The sequence below is a fragment of the Melospiza melodia genome, chromosome 26 (assembly GCF_035770615.1).
Source record: "Melospiza melodia melodia isolate bMelMel2 chromosome 26, bMelMel2.pri, whole genome shotgun sequence".
Lineage (NCBI taxonomy): Eukaryota > Metazoa > Chordata > Aves > Passeriformes > Passerellidae > Melospiza > Melospiza melodia.
In genome coordinates, this window is record NC_086219.1 from 600,865 (window position 1) to 622,573 (window position 21,709).

At 59.6% G+C, this 21,709-nt stretch overlaps 1 protein-coding gene across 3 annotated transcripts in view; it reads right to left on the minus strand.

The window, feature by feature from the left end:
* Positions 1–21,709, minus strand: part of SAMD11 (sterile alpha motif domain containing 11) — a 66,790-nt gene that overhangs the window by 1,706 nt on the left and 43,375 nt on the right. For all 3 annotated transcript variants that reach the window (XM_063176687.1, XM_063176686.1, XM_063176688.1), the window contains exons 7-13: positions 18,886–19,053; positions 14,399–14,546; positions 7,384–7,499; positions 6,924–7,002; positions 5,871–6,550; positions 1,877–2,001; positions 1,103–1,213 (exon numbers count right to left, since the gene is read on the minus strand). In XM_063176687.1, coding sequence (XP_063032757.1) covers positions 1,103–1,213; positions 1,877–2,001; positions 5,871–6,550; positions 6,924–7,002; positions 7,384–7,499; positions 14,399–14,546; positions 18,886–19,053 — 1,427 coding nt within the window. The remainder of the gene's footprint in view (positions 1–1,102; positions 1,214–1,876; positions 2,002–5,870; positions 6,551–6,923; positions 7,003–7,383; positions 7,500–14,398; positions 14,547–18,885; positions 19,054–21,709) is intronic.

Here is a 21,709-nt window from a genome sequence, read left to right on the forward strand (position 1 = left end):
CCTGCTCCTGGGCACTGCTGGAGCCCCAGGGCTGCCCTGGGTGTGCTGGGACAGCCCAGCTGAGGGGCCCGGGCTCATCCCTGCCCTCCTACCCACGGACACTTCACAGGGCGCTGCTCTCCCTCTGCCCAGGGCGCAGCGCCGCAGGAATTGCTCTTCAAAGGGCCGAGGCAGGGAGGGAAAACAAAACTGCTGAACCTCTCCCTGCTGCAGCAGCTCCTGCCTCCCTGCCAGCACCTCCACAGCTGCTTCCCATTTGAGCTTAACCAAAACCAGGGGCTGCTGCTGGACCCAGACAAGTGGGACATTATTCAGGGAGCAGCATCGGGGCTCTGCTCCCCCCGTCCAACCCCCAGCCCTGCCTGGTTATACAACTTTAAATGCTATTGATGAAATTGAAGGCATTTTTCAAGCTCGTATCTCACATTCCCCCCGCCCCAAGCCCCATCTCCGAGCTGTTCAGGGCTCTCTTGTTTTTTAAGGAACATAAGAGTTTTATTTCCTCCTGAATTGACCCACGGGGAACAATTGCCCACAGACCCTTTTTACGAGCCCCCTCATAAACAGGGAGGGCTGCAGGGAAAGCACTAAAGTCTCTCATTGTTTGTTCCAAGGCAGCACGAGCAGCGTGGGCTGGGGAGCCGTGCCAGGGCTGGCACTGCCACAGCCCTGCAGGACAATCCCAGGGCACACAGCACAGCACGGGCAGCAGGGACTGCCCAGCACTCAGAGGGAAAGGATCCAGCAGGGATGCTCTGGGTTTGAGTCCCGCTGAGGGGAGGGGGAAGGGAGCTGCTGTGGCTGGAACCAGCCCATTGAGAGCTTCCCTGTTATTCCCTCACTGCATCCCTGTCACTCCCTGCCACCACTCAGCCTGGAATATCCATTTCTGCCCCTGGGCAGGGAATTCTGTCAGTGGTTTCTCCCTGAAACAGCTGTGACAGCTTTCAGGTGAGGCCATGGAACATTTTCAAGGACAAATAAAGCGTTCTTGAAACAGAATTGCAACTGAATTATTGCTGAATAAATGACATTCTATAAACCACGTTTCTGGACACCCCAGGGACAGCTTCACCTGTTCTGGGAGAGGAGATTTTCCTACCTGTGACCTGATCTTCAGGGCAGGCCCCAGCTTGAGCCCCATGTTGTTCAGTAAGTGCTCTTCTGTCAGGAGGGGCAGGGTCTCCCCATCGATGGCCTGCTCTCGGAATACCTGAGGGGACACACAGGGACACACCTGAGCCACCCTGGCACCCTGGAAAAGGTGAACTCAAAACCCTCAGAGCCTGGATTCATCCCCCAGGGGTGTTTGCAGCCCTGTACCCACAGCCTGGAGCCATCCCTCTGGAGCCAAGGGGATTTTCTGCTCTTGGACCCAGCACAACTCACTGCACCCATTCCCATTCCCTTCCCCTCCTCTGCAGGAGCCAAAACTCTCCCTGAAACACTCCACAAAAAGCCTGCACTTGGGAAAAGCATCCCCTGGGGGCAGAGACAAAGCTGAATCCCAGCCAGGCTGGGGCAACTCTGAGTTGTGCTGGAGTTCCCTGAGATGTGGTTCTGGAACCACAGCATTCCAGGGAATCCTGCAGGTTTCGGATGATGAACATTCCAGGGAATTCTGCAGGGTTTCCTGGCTCTGGAACCACAGCATTCCAGGGAACTTTCCAGCATTCTCCTGGCTCTGGAATCACAGCATTCCAGGGAAGCTCCCAGGCCCCATCCCACGGCTTGGCCGGCAGCAGGCTCAGCAATCCATGAGGATAAAAGCCAGGAAGGCCCTCGGGGCTCTGAGATGGAGCTCCCAGGAGGGACAAGCCCAGCTGGGAGGGAGCAGACCCCCGGGGAAGGAGGATGCTCCTCCTTTCGGGCGTACCTGAGTGTACTCGGTGCAGCCAGACAGGTTGGACACGAAGCTGCAGACGTCCTCCACTGTCCATTTGCTGATGTCCTCCAGCGCTGGGCTCTCCTCCCCATCCAGAAACAGACCTCCCATGGTGCCTGGGGTGTGGGAAGGACGGGAGGAGAAAGGAACATAAATCATTAAAATCCCACACGGACAACAAGCAGCCTGCAATCTGAATATCTGTCTCCAGCCACACATTCATCTTTAATGACCTGTCAATTAAAGCTCTGGGCAGGGTCAATTCATAGGCCTCTTCCTCCTGGAGGTCCCCGGCTGGGGGAGGGAAGGAAAAATCCCAGCTAATGCATTTCATGTGTGCAATGCTGCTCAGCTGCGGGGGAAGCGGGGAGGGCAGGGCAGCACGGAGCCTGCAGGAGTTTGTGCTCCCGGAGCACAGAGCTCTGCCTGCCCCGGGGCTGCTGCAACAGCCCTGCTCCTGGAACGTGCCAGGAATGACAACGACGGCAGCTCCTGCTGCTTCCCGGGGCTGGAACGGTAACGGGATCACTGGGCAGCTCCTGCTCATTCCCATTCCCATTCCCAGGGCTGGAATGGTAACAGGATCACTGGGCAGCTCCTGCTCATTCCCATTCCCATTCCCATTCCCATTCCCATTCCCATTCCCAGGGCTGGAACGGTAACAGGATCACTGGGCAGCTCCTGCTCATTCCCATTCCCATTCCCAGGGCTGGAACAGTAACGGGATCACTGGGCAGCTCCTGCTCATTCCCATTCCCATTCCCATTCCCGGGGCTGGAATGACAACAGGATCACTGGGCAGCTCCTGCTCATTCCCATTCCCATTCCCTGGCTGGAATGATAACGGGATCACTGGGCAGCTCCTGCTCCTTGCCAGGGCTCCAGTCCCACCCTGCCCAGCCCGAGCTGTGCTGTCCCTGCAGCCCTGTCACTGTCACACAGAGCGTGTCACCCAGAGGGTGTGACAGTGGCTCCCAGGGGCTGGGGCAGCCCCCCGGCCCTGCAGCCTGACAGAACACCCAGAAAAACCCCAAAGGGAGCCAGGGACAGGCACAGGGGGTGGAAATGGGGACAGGAACACTCAGGGACTCAGAGCTGCTGTGGGGGAAAGGTGAGGACACAGAACAAACCCAACCCCACAAACCAAATCCCACAAACCAAACCAATTCCCACAGAATACCTCTTTAGGGTGGGGAAAGCCAACACCAGCCCCTGGAACTGGCTGCTGGCTGCTGTTTGGACCAGCAGAGCACAAGGACGTTTACAAGGATGAGAACATCCAGGATTCTCAGGCAGGGAAAGAGTTTATGAGGGGTGTGAGCTGCTCTGCTCAGCGCATGGAGAATGCAATTGCCAGGAGAAAAATATTTCTCCCAGGAGCCTGTCATGACAGAATGATCTGTCCTGTGGGCTTGGGGCTTCTCCCGGGTGGATCAGATGGATATAACCCCTGCTTCTGCCCACAACTGTGGGACAGCACAAGGGAAAAACAAATACAACAAAGCCATGGAGGGGAGCACAGGCCAAGGAGCAGCCAATTCCCTGGGGAATAGCCCAGGGCTGAGGGAACAGGCAGGGAAAGGAGCAGAGCCACACACAGGGCCTCCAGCACATGCAGGGAGGCAGGGAAAGCTTGGGATCTGCAGGGCTAGCTACGGTGCCAGGGAGATGCTTTAGGGCAGCAGGGCCTGCCCAGGGAGCAGGCACAGCCTCTGCAATCGTTCCCACACGTTTCCTTCCCATTTCCTGCTCCCTGGGCTGTCCCTGGGCAGGGGACAGCTGGGGCTGCTAACCCAGAGCCACAGCACCCTGTGATCCCTGTGTCCCCTCCCTGCTCGGGCAGCCCAGACAATGAGAACAAATGGGTGCCAGGGGCTGCAGCTCCCGTGGCAGTAATGACCTGTCAGCTCACAGCAGCCACCGAGGGCAGCACCAGAGCCGGGCCTGCTCTGCCTGGCTGCCTGATAAATGATGCTCCGGGGCTGCAATGGACTGGGGAGCGCCCCAGCAGCTCCTGTGGGGCTGGGAGGAACCCATGGTGCCAGGACAGTGTCCCCAGCCCAGGCACACAGGGCCACCCTGGCACCACAGGGCCACCCTGGCACCGGCCCACCTCTGGGCTCCATCAGCCCCGTCCCCATCCCTGAGCACCCCCTGTGTCCCCCAGTGAGGGCTGGGGTCAGCAGCAGCACAAGGCTGCGCTAATTGCTCTCCAGACTGCAATCAATAGAAGGATTTTAGCCTCCTGCACACTCCATCCTTCACCTCTTCCAGAGGACGGGGCTGCACAGGGCCCTGGGAGGAGGAGGAGGAGGAGGAGGAGGCTGAAACCTTGAGGAGATGAGGTCATGGAGCCACAGCCCCAGAAAGCCGCTCTGGGAATGGAGCTGGACCAGCAGGGACAGAGCAGCTCCTCCTCCAGCTGCCTCCAACTCCTCACCCTCCTCAGCTGGGTGCAAAAAGGGGTTCAGGAATTGTGTGGCACAGGGGTTCAGGTGGGTGCAGCCCTGCCTGCCTGCCCTGGGTGCTTTGTGCTCCCCCAGAGCCGCAGAACACATTTGTCACCCACCCCAGGACGGCTGGATCAATACAACCCTCAATATTTCAGCTGCTGAGCTCCCACCTCGAGCCCTGGTGCTGCATCCTCCACACCCCCTGTCCTCCCGAGGCTGTGCAGGCGGGAGGATTCGCTCTGGAGCAGCACAAACCCTCAGGGAGAGCAGCCCCACGCTGGGTGAAACCAGCCAGAAGCCAAAGAGCCCTCGGGAAGAGACCCCCAGCCCTGGCTCAGGCTGCACAAGGCAGGGGAGGAGGGCAGGGAAACCCAGCCCGGAGCTGTGCTGGTGATATAAATCCAAAGTGATAATAATAAATGGGCTATTAGAGCATCTCACACACGGCTGGGGGAGGCAGGGAGGGCAGCCAGCCCCAGCCCAGCTCCCCACAGGGCCAGCAGCACCGTGAGCTGAGCCCAGCCCTCTCTAATGGCCGGGAGGAAACGGCTCCTGCAGCAAGGCTGGGCAGCCCGAGGCAGCAGGAATATTCATCATCCTGGCCACCTGCCTGCCGCTGAAACATCGCTGAAACATCGCTGAAAAATCGCTTCCTCCTTGCTGCCTGGGAGGCAGCTCTAATGAGGGATGGGCAGGCAGCTCCTGGTGTGGGGAACAGCACGGCACAGCACGGCACAGCACGGCATGGCACGGCACGGCACAGCCCCTCTCCCTCCCCGTGTGCCCTGCCTCCTGCTAATTGCCCTGCCAGGTAATGAGCTGGGGCAGGTTTGGGTTCTGGGCTGGGCTGGCGGGGCTCCCTGGCTGTGAGACCACATTTGTGCCACCCCCAGCCTCTCTCAGGGCTGGCAGTGACCTCCCTGTCTGTCTGTCTGTCTGTCCGTCCCATCCAGCCCAGCTCTCCCAGTGTCTGTGACACAGAGAGGCACCACAAAGAGCCCCTGCCCTGGAACAGGGCACCTGGGAGCCAGGCTGGAGAACCCTCCAAGGCCATCAAATCCAACCTTTGCCCAATGCCCACCATGTCCCCAGCTCAGAGCACCACGTCCATCCTTCCTTGGCCACCTCCAGGGATGGTGACACCATCACCACTACCCTGGGCAGCCCTTCCAACACCTGACCACCCTTTCCATGCACAAACTCTTCCTTTAGACACAAGAGAACCTCACAAAGCAACCACAACCATGAGCAGGGGGCAGAACCCCCATTCCAGCTCCATCAAATCCATCCCTACTCCACACCACCATCTCCACAGCCTCGCCTGCATGGAAGTAGGGGCCCTTGGACATTCCAGGGATGGTGACACCACCACCTCCCTGGACAGCTCTTCCAATGCCCAACAACCCTTTCCATGCACAAACTCTTCCCTTAAAGCCAAGAGAACCTCACAAAGCAACCACAACCATGAGCAGGAAGCATTCCAGCCCTTCCCAACCCATCCCTGCCCCGCGCCAGCACCTCCCCAGCCTCACCTGCATGGAAGTAGGGGCTCATGGTGTAGGGGAAGCCGAAGGGCAGCGGCTGCGGGGCGGGCAGCGAGGTCGGAGGCAGGTATTTCACCTCGGCCTTGCCCACGGCGGGCCCCAGCAGGTGGCTGGGGGACTCGGCGCTGGAGGAGCCGCAGGGCACGGTGCCGGGCGCCGCGCCCGCCTCGCCCGCCTCCTTGGCGCCCTCGCAGGCCTTGCCCGCGCCGCCGTCCTTGCCCTCCTTGGGCTCCGCGGCCGCGCCGCCCTCGCCCTTGAGCGCCTCGGCCTTGTCGTCGCCGTCGCTCTCCGAGTCCTTCATGTCGTCGTCGTTAGAGTCCTGGGCGCCCGCGCGCGGCTCCCGCGGCTCGCCGGGGCCCTGCGGCTCGGCCCGCGCCTGCGAGGGGCCCTTGCGGCCCGCCCGCCGCGGCTGCTCCTTGGCCGGGGCGGCGGCGCCCGGCGCCAGGGACAGCAGCGGCGCGTTGTTGTGGCGCAGCACCAGCATGGCGTTGCGCCGGGACAGCTCGTCGCGCAGCGCCTGGCCCTCGGGGACGTCGTGCACGCTGCGCAGCGCCGGGTGGTCGGGGGGCAGCCCCGGGTGCAGGCCCAGCGGGTCGGCGGCCAGCAGCCTCTGCCGGTGCAGGTTCTCCAGCTCCTTCTGGCGGATCAGCTCGGCCGACATCTCCAGCCTGTGGGGAGAGGGGATTGTGGTGAGGGGTCGGGGGAATGTGGTGCCAACCCAGCCCTGCAGGAGTGAGGTGTGACCTCCACACCTGGCCAACATCTCCAGCCTGTGGAGAGAGGGGACTGTGGTGAGGGGTCAGGGGAATGTGGTGCCAACCCAGCCCCGCAGGAGTGAGGTGTGACCTCCACACCTGGCCAACATCTCCAGCCTGCGGGGAAAGCGGATTGTGGTGAGGGGTTGGGAGAACGTGGTCCCATCCAGCCTCGCGGGAGCCAGCTGGCACCTCCACACCTGCACAGGCCTCACTGGGACCCTGCTGTGCCATCCCCACCCAGCTCACCCCGCAGCAGGACAAACCCAGCCCTTCCCACTCCTACCTGGCCAGGTTTTGCTTCCGTAGCATCTCCTGCTGCCGTGCAAACATCTCTGCCTGTGCCGGCTGCAGGAACCCGTAACCTGGGCAGGGAGAACATTGCAGGTTATTGCTGTCAGCACTGACCCCTGGCTGCCCCAGGGCCAGCTCCCCAGGGGAAAAAAGGACACCTGAGTGTCCCACCTGAGTGCTGCTTTTTGTTCCAGAGCCCAGCTATCCCCCTCACTGCCATGGCAGGAACACAGGGCCAGGAAGAGCAGCCAAGGAATCTGCTCCTCTGGCTGCAGAACCAGGGGCAAGTTGGCACAGCAGCCATGGGGAGACACTGAAATGTGTGTGGGGTGTGTGGCTGCAGGGCAGACTGTCCCAGCAGCCATGGGGAGACACTGAAATCCTGTGTGGCTGCAGGGCAGACTGTCCCAGGCTGCCCCTCTGCCCTGCCCTGGCATCACCTGGGCGCTCACCTGGAGTCTGGCACAGTGCTGAAGGCACCCCGAGGAAGGGAGGCCTCAAGTGGGGCCCCAGGGCGATGTGGGGAGCGTTCTGGGGCGACAGCAGAGGCGGAGGGTGGGAGATCTCCCTGCAGGAATCACAAAATAAAGCCCTGTTGGAAACCTGGAGGCTCCCAAGGGCTCAGGAAGAACATCTTGGCTCCAGATGAGCTGCATCCTGCCCCAGAGGCTCTCTCTGCCTCCTCACCCTCATGCGGAGCTTCTGAAGTGGAGAGAAAAAAGCAAAAAGAGCAGAACCAAAAGGGGAACAAAGCAGCCAGGACTCCACAGGTCCCACACATTTCCCACCTTTGCTCCTGTGGCCTTTCAGCCGGGCTGTCCAAAGGATTTGCCCTGGCAGCTTAAAAGGGAGGGCTGAGGATGCTCCATGTGCCCCTCCCTCATCACATTTGGGTTTCTGCCTCCACTGCCTCACACCTGAGAAGGAATTCTGTGCTTGGGGAGTGGGTTTGGGAAGATCTGAAAGCATCACTGGCTTGCAAAAACCCCTGTCCTAGCTGGGCTAAGGGATGACCTTTAATCATGGAGAGGAGAGCTGAAGTGAGGCAGAGGGAAATACAGACAGGAGAGGGATGTGAGCAGGAAGGGCAGTGGGGTCAGGGGGAAGGAATCCTGCTGGAGAAGGGTGGGTGAAGCCAGGCAGAATGGGCAGAGCAGACGCCAGGGGCTGGGGAGACTCAGAGCGGCAGCACTGGGTGGTGGGAAGGGGACAATCCTGGAGAGAGGCAGGGAGCACTTGCAGCAGCAGGAAAGCAGGAAAAAAAAGGCAGGAAGGGAATAAGAGCCAAGGTCTCTTCCATTAGTCAAATCTGCCCTGGGAGCCTGCAAGCAAATCTGCTTTCCGGCTGCACGTCTCTTAATTCCTTTTGATGGCCACTTACAACATTATTACCTTCAGCAGGGCATCCAGAGGCACAGCCAAGTGCCGGGCCGTTTATTTTCATTTTACAGTATCTCCCTGCAAAAATCTGCTCTGGGAGAGGCTGGAGGCCAAGGCACAGGGAGGCAGAAGGTGCCTGTGACTTTGCAACAAGCACAGCACGTGCAGAGGCGCTGCTGCGGGGGGATAACAACGGGAGCATCCTGGCCATCCATGGATCATTGTGGGCACGGATAGTTCATGGGCATGGGTCAGAACATGGGCATGGATGGTTCATGGACGTGGATCATATTGTGGGAGTGGATCAGATTGTGGGAATGGATAGCTCATGGGAATGGATCAGAGTGTGGAAATGGATCAGATTGTGGGCATGGATAGTTCATGGGAATGGATCAGATTGTGGGAATGGATCAGCTCGTGGGCATGGATAGTTCAGGGGAACGGATCAGGTCATGGCCATGGATCAGACCGTGGAAATGGATCAGATCACAGGCATGGACCAGGTCATGGAAATGGATCAGCTTCTGGAAATGGATCAGATCACGAGCATGGACAGCTCATAGGAATGGATCAGCTCATGGCCATGGACAGTTCATGGGCATGGACAGCCCATGGACAGCCAGACAAGGATTCCTGAGCACAAAGTGGGCGAGGAGAGCCCTTCCCAGCTGCACTTTACCCCACTCTGCGCATCCACTACACCACACTGAGCCGGCTGCGCTGCCCCTCCCCAGCCCCTCTGTTCCCGGCGCCCCCTCCCCGCGGCCTCTCCGGCTCCGTGCCCCCCTCCCCGGCTCTGCCCTAACCTAATTGCGCCCCGGCGGTGTCTGGAGGCGCGGCGCGGATCGATCGCGGCTGCCGCAATGTTAATGCCGCCCGCGCGCCGCTGGCAGCTCCAATTAATCTCAGGTAACGCCGCGCTCGACCTTCGCCTCCGAGCTGGGGCAGCAGCCAAGCGATGCTTATGTAATTACACCGTGAAGTGTGTAATCACCTGCCCCGATCCCCGAGGCCTCGCAATTAGCCGGGCCGCGGTGGCGGGGCTGCCAAGTGCTGCTGCCACCCGGGCCGGCCGCCGATGAATGAGGGACAATTAAAGCGGCGTGACGGGGGCTCCGAGGTGTCCGCTCGATCGTAATTAGCTGTAATCACGGCGAGACGAGCCTGGCAGACGTGCTGGTCGTTTTATAAGAAGCAATTTAGGAAATCAAGCCGCTGTTAACCATCGCGTGGCCGTGCCCTCCTTCCCCCGCCTTGCCTTGGGGATGTGCAGGGTGCTGCGGGACAGCCACGCTGCCCATGGAGAGCCCAAAACCAAGGAGCTCCTTGGCTGGTGCCAGTCTGTGCCCAGGGAGCAGAGGGTGGGATGGCATCAGGGCTGGGAGCTGGAAAAGGAGAGGTTCTCCCATGCTGGCAGCCCAGTGCTCTCCCCAGGTTGTTTTGATGCTTTCATGTTGTGCTACGGGCACGACTTTGATCCCTGAGGAATTCACATCTGCTCCAGACTCTGCAGTTCATTCCCTCAGAGCTTCCCTGCCTTCCTGGGCCGGGCAGAGCCCCGGGGAGCCCCTCAGCTGTGTGACACGAGCGACAGACCCTCTGTGCCAGCCCACAGAGCCACCCACGGGCACAGAACCTGCTGGAGCCTGCCCTGCTCCCTGCCAGCCCCTCTGCCCCATCCCTGGCACAGGAGGAAGGCAGCAGCACCACGCTGTGCCCTGGCACAGCCTGGGCATCCTCCCAGCCTTGCCAGCCAGCTGGGAGAAGAACTGGCAAGGCCAGAGCACAAAGCCCCCGAGACCTCAGCAAAGGCTGCCGTGCCTTCAGCCAGGTGTGCAGCAAACGCTGACCCTGCATCCCCTCCCAGGTACCTGCCAGCCTCAGATCCCCCATCAGATTCCCAAATTCCTTCCTCATCTTTCTCCTCGGCTCAGAGGCAGAACTGCAGTGCCCCGCTCTGAGGAGGTGAATTTAGCCCCTGGCAATTACATCTGATAAGCCTTGTCCTTCCCTGGAAGAGAGCAATTCTGTGCTGCTCACATTCCTCCCCCTGCCCCCTTTTCCTTTTCCCCCCCTGAAATGCCAGCTGGAGGCTTGTGAGCTGGGTATTAGGGGATTTGCACTGCACGCTGCTAAATTTGATATGTCCTTTAACAGGAGACAAATGGTTCTCGAGGCTTAAAAAGTATCGACTTTTCTTTAACAATAAGCACTAATGGCCTTCAAATAATCAATATTTAAAGTCATTATGGGGTTACACATTATACTGTTAAAACCAAGCCTTTCACTTTAACCCCATGATATCCTCCCCAGGCTGGAGCAGAGCTCCCCCCTGGCTCGAGCCAGGCTCTGGGGGCAGGCCGGGAGCACAGGCTGTGACTGGAGATGTGAGAGGGTCAGGAAATGCAGATTGAAACCGGCAAGGCATGGAAATAAATTTAGAACGGATGGAAGAAGAGGGAAGGGAGGGGGGCAAAGAACGCATGAAAGCTCTGCTTTCTTCTGCTCTGCATTTGATAGGAAGAGACACTTTAAACCCGAGGTAACAGGCAGGAGGCACAGAGCTCCTGGCTGCTCTGCCTTCCCCAGACACTGCCAGCAAGGGAGAATAAATAAAATCAAAGGCCTTGCTAGAAATGCTGTTTGGGATTTCCAGGCAGGAGAAGAACATGTGCTGGCACTGGAGAGGGGCTGCTTTGTGCTGCCCCCTCAAAATGCAGACTGCTGAAACCAAACTGCTTAAACCAGGGCAGGATCTTTGGCCTTTGCTCTGCAGCGCCTTCAGCCAGGTGGGAACCAGGGAGGAGGGATCCTGGCAGGGCAGAAATCAGCACCACAGAGCCTGCAGAGAGGAGAGGGGACACAGGGCTGGGCTGGGTGAGAGCAGGAGAGAGATGGTGCCCACAGAGGGCAGGAGCTGTGCCCAGACAGGGCAGGAGATGGTGCCCACAGAGGGCAGGAGATGGTGCCCACAGAGGGCAGGAGGGGTGCCCAGAGAGGGCAGGAGATGGTGCCCACAGAGGGCAGGAGATGGTGCCCACAGAGGGCAGGAGGGGTGCCCAGAGAGGGCAGGAGATGGTGCCCACAGAGGGCAGGAGATGGTGCCCAGACAGGGCAGGAGGGGTGCCCAGAGAGGGCAGGAGATGATGCCCACAGAGGGCAGGAGCTGTGCCCAGACAGGGCAGGAGCTGGTGCCCACAGAGGGCAGGAGATGGTGCCCACAGAGGGCAGGAGCTGAGCCCAAGGAGCCAGCAGGAAAAGGAAAACCTCCCCAGAGCAGGGAGGAGGAATGAGGCGGTGGAGAACAAACCGCAGCAACAGCAGATGGGAGGAAGGGAATCCAAAAAGCCAGGCTGGGTATTTTGGGCACATCTCTGCTGAGAGGAAGCCTCTGGCTGGTGCAGGGTGTCTGTCAGCCCCTGCAGGGAGGCAGGGGGTGTTTTAGGGGGTGCCTCTCTCGGGCTCCCAGCCCAGCTCAGTGCTGCCAAGGGGCTGGGCTTCCCAGGAGCCCGGGCTGGGGGTGCTGCTGGCACCTCAGCCTGGCACATTCCGTGCTCCTGGCACTCCTGCTGCCTCCCCCGGCTCCTGGGGGACGAGCTGTGCTCCCCCTGCCTGCTCAGAGCCACGCTGCTTGTGCCAGCACCTGCCTCAGCACCTGCCTGGCTCTGCCCTCTGCTCCCGTGAGAGGGGTGGGACCCCCAGAGCCCACAGTGCAGGCACAAAAACCAACTCCCAACAGCTGCCAGCACAGAAAAACGCACCCAACACAGCCAAGGAGCTTCACATCAGTGAGCAGAGAGGGCAGCACAGGAACCCAGCCCTGCCCCAGCTCCTCTCCAAGCCCAGTGAGCACAGAGCCCAACATCTCACCCAGCCCTGCCCCAGCTCCTCTCCGAGCCCAGTGAGCACAGAGCCCAACATCTCACCCAGCCCTGCCCCAGCTCCTCTCCGAGCCCTTCTCCGTGCAGGCCATGGGAGATTTCCCCTCAAGAGGAATCTTTCCCCGCGCAGAGAGAAGCAGGGATGAGCACCCCGGGGAGGAAATGCCAGGCTGAAGGAGCCCAGCAGAACTCTGCCAACAGGCCCTGGAGGCACAGCCGAGGAGCAGCACCCCAGCAGCTCTGCAGGGTACAGCCACCTGCCAGCCTGCAGGAGAGGCAGCAGCGTGCAGATGGAGGAGCTCCAGGCTGGGGTGCTTACGGTGGCACCTTTCAGTTGTACCCTCTCCTCTTCCAAGTCTTTTTATAACACCGAACTCGAGCATCTTCCCAAGCAGGCCGCCAGGCCCTGGCATCCCAGCTGGATCCATCTCCAAAGGGATCCAGGAAACCAAAACCACGAAGCCAAATGAATTCTCCAGCAGACTGTGCCTTGGGTCTGCTGTTGGCAGGATGCCTCAGTTCCACTGACTCCAGGGAGCACAGAGATGAAGGCACCAACCACTCTGCCACAACCACGACCTGGGCCCAAGAAAATCCGGATCTGTGTGTTTGTGTGCCTCATCCCCACAGAGCCAACCTCCCAGCCCCTTTCTGACCAGCAAAGATGCAATAATTAATTCATTAATTAATGGCACCCCTGGACCTCCCCAAGCTCAGTTCACCCCTCCTGCCAGCAGCACCTCCCCGTGAGCAGCCTCCAATTAATTAATATTTAATTAATTAATGGCACTCCTGGGATTACATGGACCTCCCCACGAGCAGCCCCTCCCTGTGAACAGCCTCCAATTAATTAATAATTAATTAATTAATGGCACCCCTGGGTTCCTCTGGACCTCCCCACAAGCAGTCTCCAATTAATTAATAATTAATTAATGGCAGCCCCGGGTTCCTCGCCAGCAGCCCCCTCCCCAGAGCAGCCCCCAGCCTGCCGTGGACGCTTTCTGAGGCAGCCCCGGGGCCGGGCTGGCTCCTCTCCAGCCCACACAGCGCCGGGGAAAGCGGCTGCAGGAGGCTCCTCCGCGCCTGCATTCCTCCCAGGTCTGCTCAGGAGCTGGGATTTATGGCCTGGGTTAGCCAAAGCACACGCTGTGGGAGAGACAGAGCCTTCCAGAGCTGCCCGGCCCCTCCACAGTGCCAAGGTGTTGCTGGGAGAGCAGGAAATCCAGGCGGGATCTCCAAGGCTCTGAAAGGGGGAATTCTGGGCTCGGCACACCCGTGCACTCACTGCAGGGCTGAGGGTGCAGCCCGCTCTGCCCCCAGCCCGGCACAAAAGCCAAGAGAAGTGGAAATGCCAGAGCCCTTCACTGCTCATCCCACGACATGCACAGCCCGCGCATCCCCACAGCCCCCTCCTGCCCCTCCGTCGCTGTCAGGAACGCACACAGCTTTAATTTAATTTCCCTCTGAAGTTCTTGATTGCAGAGGGAATGGCTCGTGGCACAGAGCAAGATAAATGAGCTAGAATTTCCTGGGGGTGGGGGATATCAGCTTTCCAGCACTCCCGGCAGTGGGAGAGGCAAGCTGAGGCTCCTTTCCCTAACAAAGAAAACTTCTTCTCCCTCTGTTCCACCTCAGAGCGCTTCTCCTCTCTCATTATCCGGGGATGCTACGAAATGCAAACTTCAACACCTCCACTTGCTCTGTGCCCACCGACGGGTGAGAGTGGCACCTCCAGCACAGCTTTGGGATCATCCCAGCCTGGCACTCACTGCCCTGGATGTGGATGTGCACAGGCAGAGACTCCCCCCTTTCCACAGAGACACCCCTGAGCGGGGCAGGAGCATCCCCACCCAGCACCTGCACAACCCCAGAGGAGACGGTCACACCTTGCCAGGGAAATCAGCTCTGCCCAGCTCCGAATTACACAACCCCAAATTCTGGAAAAACCCTCTAAAATCACCGAGTCCAGCCACCACGGACACCACCATGGTCACCACCAAACCACGTCCCCAGTGCCACATCCACACGCTTTTTGAACGCTTCCAGGCATGGTGACTCCCAAACTGCCCATCCCATGGATCCCATCCCATCCCATGGATCCCATCCCATGGATCCCATCCCATCCCATCCCATGGATCCCATCCCATCGCAGCCCTCCCAGCCCGGCAAACCCCGGCAAACCCCGCCCCGGGGCCGTGCCTGGTACCTGTCGGGGAAGTGGCTGTCGCGGTGCTGGGGCAGGCCCTGCTTCCTGCGCTGGCTGGACGAGTTGCTGCCCGAGGGGATGTGCGCTTCCATCGCGCCCGGGGTCCGCGCCGCCGCCGCCGCCGCCTCCTGCCGCGCCCGGAGCAGATCTGGGGACACGGGGGAGCGAACGGTCAGGAGATGCTGGAGGAGCTGCTGGAGCTGCTGCTGGCCGCCCCGAGCCCCGCTCGGACACACGGACACGCACACGGACCCGCTGTGCCCCGGGGCCGCTCCCCCCGGGCCACGGCGGCTCCGCTGCTCCCCGCTTCCCGGTCTGTTCCCCCTTCCCGGTCTGTCTCCCCTTCCCGGTCTGTTCCCCCTTCCCGGTCTGTCTCCCCTTCCCCGGTCTGTTCCCCCTTCCCCAGTCTGTTCCCCCTTCCCGGTCTGTCTCCCCTTCCCCGGTCTGTCTCCCCTTCCCGGTCTGTCTCCCCTTCCCGGTCTGTTCCCCCTTCCCGGTCTGTTCCCCCTTCCCGGTCTGTTCCCCCTTCCCGGTCTGTTCCCCCTTCCCCGGTCTGTTCCCCCTTCCCCGGTCTGTTCCCCCTTCCCCGGTCTGTTCCCCGCTTTCCCGGTCTGTCTCCCCTTCCCCGGTCTGTCTCCCCTTCCCGGTCCGTTCCCCCTTCCCCGGGGCCAGCCCGCGGCTCGGGGCGGCTCTCGGGCGCCGGGGCGGCGGCGGAGCCCGGCGGGGAGCGGCGGCCCCGGCTCGCACTCGGCTCTCACCCGGCGGCCCCGGCTCCGAGCGGCTCCGGGCGCGATCCGCCCCCGCCGCCCTGGGAGTCGGGCGGCGGAGGAAATTGTGCAACTACGGCAGGGGGGTGGATTTGCGGCTTAATTGCCTTCCTGCCGGAGGGAGGGAGGCAGGGAAGGAGCGGAAAAAAGGGAGGGAAGGATGGAAGGAGGGATGGATGGAAGCGAGGGGAGCGGGAGGAGAGCGCGGCGTTCATTGCCCGCACTCCCTCTCCCGGCCGGTCCCGAGCGGAGCCGCGCTGGCACCTGCCCCGCTCCCAACGAGTCTGTCGGGGCTCTGTGCCCCGGGGGCTCCGCAGCGCTGAACCCGCCCAGCACAGGGAAGGGCCGGGCCCCGAGCAGCTGAGCATGGGGCACAGAAGGGGACCCCCCTCCTATCCCGAGCAGTGCCCCGAGACAGCTGCAGGTGAGCGGGAAACGCAGCCCTGCACTGTCCTGGGACCATGGCAGGACTGTCACATGTGTCACCACCCTGTCTGTAATACCTGTGACACCCTGCCTGTGACAGCCAGGTCACCCTGCCTGTGACACCCTGCCTGTGACATTTGTGACACCGAGCCTGCAATAACTGTGTCACCCTGCCCTGTGACACCCGTGCAGTGACACCTGCACGGCCCCTTGGGGGGTCAGTGCAGCCCACACGGTGCCCTGGGATGGACAGAGCAGGCAAGGCCAGAATCACACATGCACACGGCCAAGGAGCCCCAGGGAGGGGCAGGTGATGCAGGTACAGCCCAGGTGCCCTGCCCTGGCCCCAGGGAACAAGTGACGTGGACACGCCTGTGCCAGGAGCCCCTCAGTGCCGGTATCAGTGTGAAATCCCCCTGCACACAGCTCACACCCCACCCAGAGCCTCTGCTGCCCTTCGCGTGGTGCACAGGAAACATCCCCGCAGAGGAAACCTCCCTGACACCATCAGCGTGCCACAGGAAACCACAGCACAGCTGGGGAGAGCAGCAGCACGGGCAGATTTACCTCCCCGAGCACAGCCTGGGCAGGATCAGCTCCAGCACCGACCCTCAGAGCCCTCACACTCAGCAGCACATGCACCTCATGCACCTCTTCCCACTGCAGAGCTGTAGGAGCACTGCAAACCCTGGGAACGCCACACTTCCCATCTCTGTGTCTCCCTTTTCCCCACCAGGCTCTTTCTGCAAATCCCAGCCAGCCCTCCTGGCACCAAGGTGTGCCCAGCCCAGCCTGAGCTCCATCAACCACAGCATCCAACACCGTGGTGATGCTCAGGGCTGGAGCCCCGTGCTGGGCTGGGAACGTTCCCACAGCTGCTGTTTGTGCTGGCAGCAAGGGGGACAGCAGTGCCCAATTCCTGCCCCAGACAGGGGGACAGCAGTGCCCAATTCCTGCCCACATTCCTGCCCCAGACAGGGGGACAGCAGTGCCCAATTCCTGCCCTGGACAGGGGGACAGCAGTGCCCAATTCCTGCCCACATTCCTGCCCCAGACAGGGGGACAGCAGTGCCCAATTCCTGCCCTGGACAGGGGGACAGCAGTGCCCAATTCCTGCCCACATTCCTGCCCCAGACAGGGGGACAGCAGTGCCCAATTCCTGCCCCAGACAGGGGTACAGCAGTGCCCAATTCCTGCCCACATTCCTGCCCCAGCCGAGGGGACAAACACTGAAACCATTCTGAACTGCACGAGCACGCAAGGAACAGCCAAACACCATCAGATCACAGAAAAGAAAAAACCCCGAGAATTGGCCGAGGCAGGCAGAGCGTGCAACCTTGCAATGTTTATAAATTAATTATCTGAAAAGCCCAGGTCAGTGCTGATTGCCACGGCGGCTGTAATTTAGAGGGCTGGCGCGCAGCCAGCTGCAGGAGCCGCATTGATCCTGAGTGACCGCAACAACCCCCGCTCGCACCCCCTCCCCTCCCTGCCTTCCCCTCCCTGCCTGCTGCCCGGGCCCCCCCGAGGATCTGTTATTTACAATCCCACCCTGACAGTTGGGAAATCAGATTGATTGACAGAGGGACGCTGGCGGATGGAGGTTCCAGGCACGGAGACAGACTGAATTCAGAATGTGGGATGAATGCCACTGGGAGAACGGGGGAGGAGGAGGGGAGGGGGGGGGCTGGAAAGCAATTAAAAAAAAAAAAAAGATTTCTAAATTATTAACATTTTTTAAATTATTAATGTTATTGGTGCCTCCGTGTGAGCCCGCAGATAAACTGCGCTTTGTACTGGCACTAATAATTTATAGCCCAACCAGAGCCCTGTGGTGTGGAGACAATCCAAAAATACACCAAGTTTTGTCTTGTCAGAGCTCCACCAGCCAGTGTGCCTGTGCAGGCTCCTTCTCCCCCCAAACCCCAGCGTGACCCCCACCAAATGCTGATGAGGGAATTTAATCATCACCACAAAAACACGCCGGGCTCTCAAGGTAATGAGCTCCTCTCGTTATTCTGGGGGCAGGGGTGACCCAGCTGTCCCCCAGCACACTCCGGAGGGATGGACACGTCCCTGTGGCCAGCAGCCACCAGGGCCAGTGTCTGTGCCAGCCCCGGTGCCACCCCACACTCTGTGCTGTGCCCGAGCCCTGCCAGGCTCCAGTCTGAATATTCAGTGCCACCCTTTTGTCACCCTCTGTGTGTCCTATGTGCCATCCCGGCCCTGTGGCACACAAACTCGGCCACCAGAGCTGGGTTTGCAGGGGCTCTGCAGTGCCTGGCACAGCCCAGCCCCAGCCCCAGCTGCTGCCACCTCCCCACGGGGCCGGGGCAGGTTTGTGTTTGTGCCTGTGCTGATAAGCAAATCCTTCCTCCACAGCAATCCTCGCTGCCCCCAGAGAAGCCAATCAAATCAAACAGAGTGGAAAGAAGACAGCCTCTTCATTAACCTAACAAGGAGCCCTGGGGATTCACACTGGGAACACAGATCCTCCTGCAGCTCCAGCCATGTTCTGCTGGGGCTGCCGCTGCTCCTGAGGCAGGCAGGACGTGCCAGCCCTGCTCTCCACCTGTGCAGGGATGTTCTACCTGTGCAGGGATGCTGTACCTGTGCAGGGATGCTGTACCTGTGCAGGGATGCTGTACCTGTGCAGGGATGCTCTACCCGTGCAGGGATGCTCTACCTGTGCAGGGATGCTGTACCTGTGCAGGGATGCTGTACCTGTGCAGGGATGCTCTCTACCTGTGCAGGGATGCTCTACCTGTGCAGGGATGCTCTACCTGTGCAGGGATGCTCTCTACCTGTGCAGGGATGCTGTACCCGTGCAGGGATGTTCTACCTGTGCAGGGATGCTCTCTACCTGTGCAGGGATGCTCTACCTGTGCAGGGATGCTGTACCTGTGCAGGGATGCTCTACCTGTGCAGGGATGCTCTCTACCTGTGCAGGGATGCTGTACCTGTGCAGGGATGCTCTCTACCTGTGCAGGGATGCTCATGATCCTGCAACCTCCTGGTGCCCCCTTTAGGCACAGCCCAGGACGTGCTGGATGCAGCCAGCTCCCTCCAAACCATCTCCCAGACCCATCCCAAAGCAGTCCAGAGCTCAGGGACAGCTCCCAAACCCATCCCAAACAGCCCCAGGGCTCGGGAACATCTCCCAGATCCATCCCAGACAACTCCAGGGCTCAGGAACATCTCCCAAGCCCACCCCAAACACCCCCAGGGCTCGGGGCCGCCCCCGTGCCACTCCCCCGTGTCAGCAGCCCCCGTGCCCGTGCCGGCCGTGCCTACCCCCGTGGCTGGGCACTGCCATGCTGTTGGCCAGCTGGAAGAGGCGCTGCTGCTGCTGCTGCTGCTCCTCGAAGGAGCCGTGCTCGTTGAGGGCGGACATCATGCGCCTGTAGTGCTCCTCGGGGGTCATCTGCGCCACCTCCTCCAGCGCCGGCGTCTGCGACGTCTCTGGGGACAGACGGACACACGGACACGCTCAGCCCCGGGGAAATGGGGCTGCTGGGACACGGGCTCTGCCCGCAGGACAGCTGGGTGTCCGCTCACACTGGGTATTTATGGGGAGTACCAGAGGGGATGTGCTGGCTGCACCGAGGGGAATTCAGGCTGGAGGTTGGGAAGAAGGTTTTTACAGAAAGGTGATGATGTTCTGGAATGAGACCAGGGCTCAGGAACATCTTCCAGACCTGGCCCAAAGGAATCCAGGACTCAGGAACATCTTCCAAACCCATCCCAAGTGAGTCCAGAGCTCAGGAACATCTCCCAAACCCATCCCAAAGGAGTCCAGGGTGCCAAGGTTTAGTTGAGATGTTGGGGCTGAGCTGGACTCAGTGGTCTTGAAGGTCCCTCCCAACCTGAGGATTCTGAGAATTTGGGGGAATTCTGTGAATGTGAGGGAATTCTTTCCTTGTAAGAACTTATAAGCCTGTTGGTAATTCAGAACTCAGCAGAGCAAGGCCTGACAGTGCTGACACCCTCCCAAGGGTCAGTGCTGCCACCCACCCCAGGGACAGTGCTGCCACCCACCAAAGGGACAGTGCTGACATATACCCAAGGGACAGTGCCACCCACCGCAGGGTCAGTGCTGCCACCCACCTGCCCAGCCCTCAGCAGGACACCTCAGAGCCGCCTGTTTCCCCTCTGGGGGGGCTCCCAAAGCCCCTCCCTGCCCGTGCAGTGCCCGAGGGATCCCGGGCTGGCAGGAAAACCGCAGGGGTTTGTGTTTACTGTAAGCACAGCTCTCAGTAATTACTGCTCTCCGCCCTGGCTGCTCCAGCGCTGCTTTATCTCACATCTCTCCCACAGGCAAAGCCTTTTCATTACCCACAGAGGAACTCCCAGGCACAGGGGAGGGGGTGGCAGGGCTGGCACGGACAGGGCCACCCTCCTGCGTGCCCAATTCCTGCGCAGGGCTCACGGGGTGGCACCTGCCACAGCACGGCACTGGAAATGCTGCTGGGGGCTGAGAGAGGGGCTCCCGTCGGGAAAGGGGCAGCAGGAGCAGCCCAGCACACACAGGGGCTCAGAAATGGGGCAGCTCAGGGGCTGGCGCTGCCTTGGTCTGACCCAACCCATGGGGCTCAGCCTTTGGGGGTGAAACTTTCCATGGGTTGTAATGAGACCACCACCCCCTCCCCAAAATACGGGAGGGAAACATCATCATCATCATCATCATCATCATCATCACCATAATATCATCATCATCATCATAATATCATCATCATCATCATCATGATATCATCATCATCATCATCATGATATCATCATCATCATTATCATCATGATATCATCATCATCATCATCATCATCATCACCATAATATCATCATCATCATCATAATATCATCATCATCATCATCATATCATCATCATCGTTATCATCATGATATCATCATCTCATCATCATATCACCATCATCTCATCATCATCCCAATAATAAATTATAACAATAATAAAATAGAAAAATAAATAACAATGAATAATGAGTAACTATAACAACAATAATAATGATTGTAATTATGGTTATTGAAATAATAATAATAATAATAATAACAATAATAATAATAATAATAATAATAATAATAATAATAATAATAATAATAATAATAATAATAATAATAATAATAATAATAATAATAATAATAATAATCCTCCGAGCTGCACACCATTTCCGCACGGCAGGGCTGCATCCCCGGCTGCCAAGAGCAGCAGGGAAATGCCTCCAGCTCAGCGCAGCCCTGCAGCAGGGCCAGGGCTCTGCTCACACAGCACTCTGGCTGCCCTGCAGCCCCAGCCCGTGCCCCAGTGACCCACATCTGCCCGCTGCTGCCTACCCAGACCCCGAGGGCAGGGCAGGGGCTGCTCTGGGAACAGCCCTGCTCCCCCAACCCCATCCCGAACCTGCAGGGCAGCCCTGGCAGCAGCGGGGCAGGGAGGAGAGGGCAGAATTCCCTTCCAGGTCTCTTCCCAGCAGGGAGGATTCCCTCCTCCTCCTCCTCCTCGTGCCCCAGGGATGCAGGAGCTCACTGCCTCAGCTCCCTCCTGATGCTCTTACCCAAAGGTCTCAGGAGCAAAGCCACAGACCTGATTTAGAAAAACACTGATTTATTTTTTTTTTTTTTCTTCTCCCCCCACAGCTGTGTCATTAGAGCAAAGAAAAGGGAGGGGGGAGGGGATTTAATAACACTTAATTACCATAAACTCCACGGGATCAGCCGCAGAGCAGATTTCAGGTGCAGGGAGGGGAGGGACAACGGGGGTGGCTGAGAGGGGAGGCTAAGAGGAAGGAGGAATCCAGGGAAAGGCTGGATTTCCATGCTTAAAACTTGGGAGATTTCACATGACTCAGCCAGCAGTAATTCCAGCTTTGCTGGAGCTTTGCTGTCTGCTTTTGTCATTACCAGGGGTAATGCTGGAGACTGATCTGCCAAAGCTCCCGCAGGCGCCAGGTGTGAAATGGACTCTGGCCAGCCCTGGGCAGGCTGTGAGAGCCAGGCCTGGCATCTGCTGGGCCCTCTGCAGCCCCAGCACATGCCCTGAGCAGCCCAGCCCAGCCCAGCCCAGCCTCCCATCTCCCACCTTCCCATCTCCCATCTCCCACCTTCCCA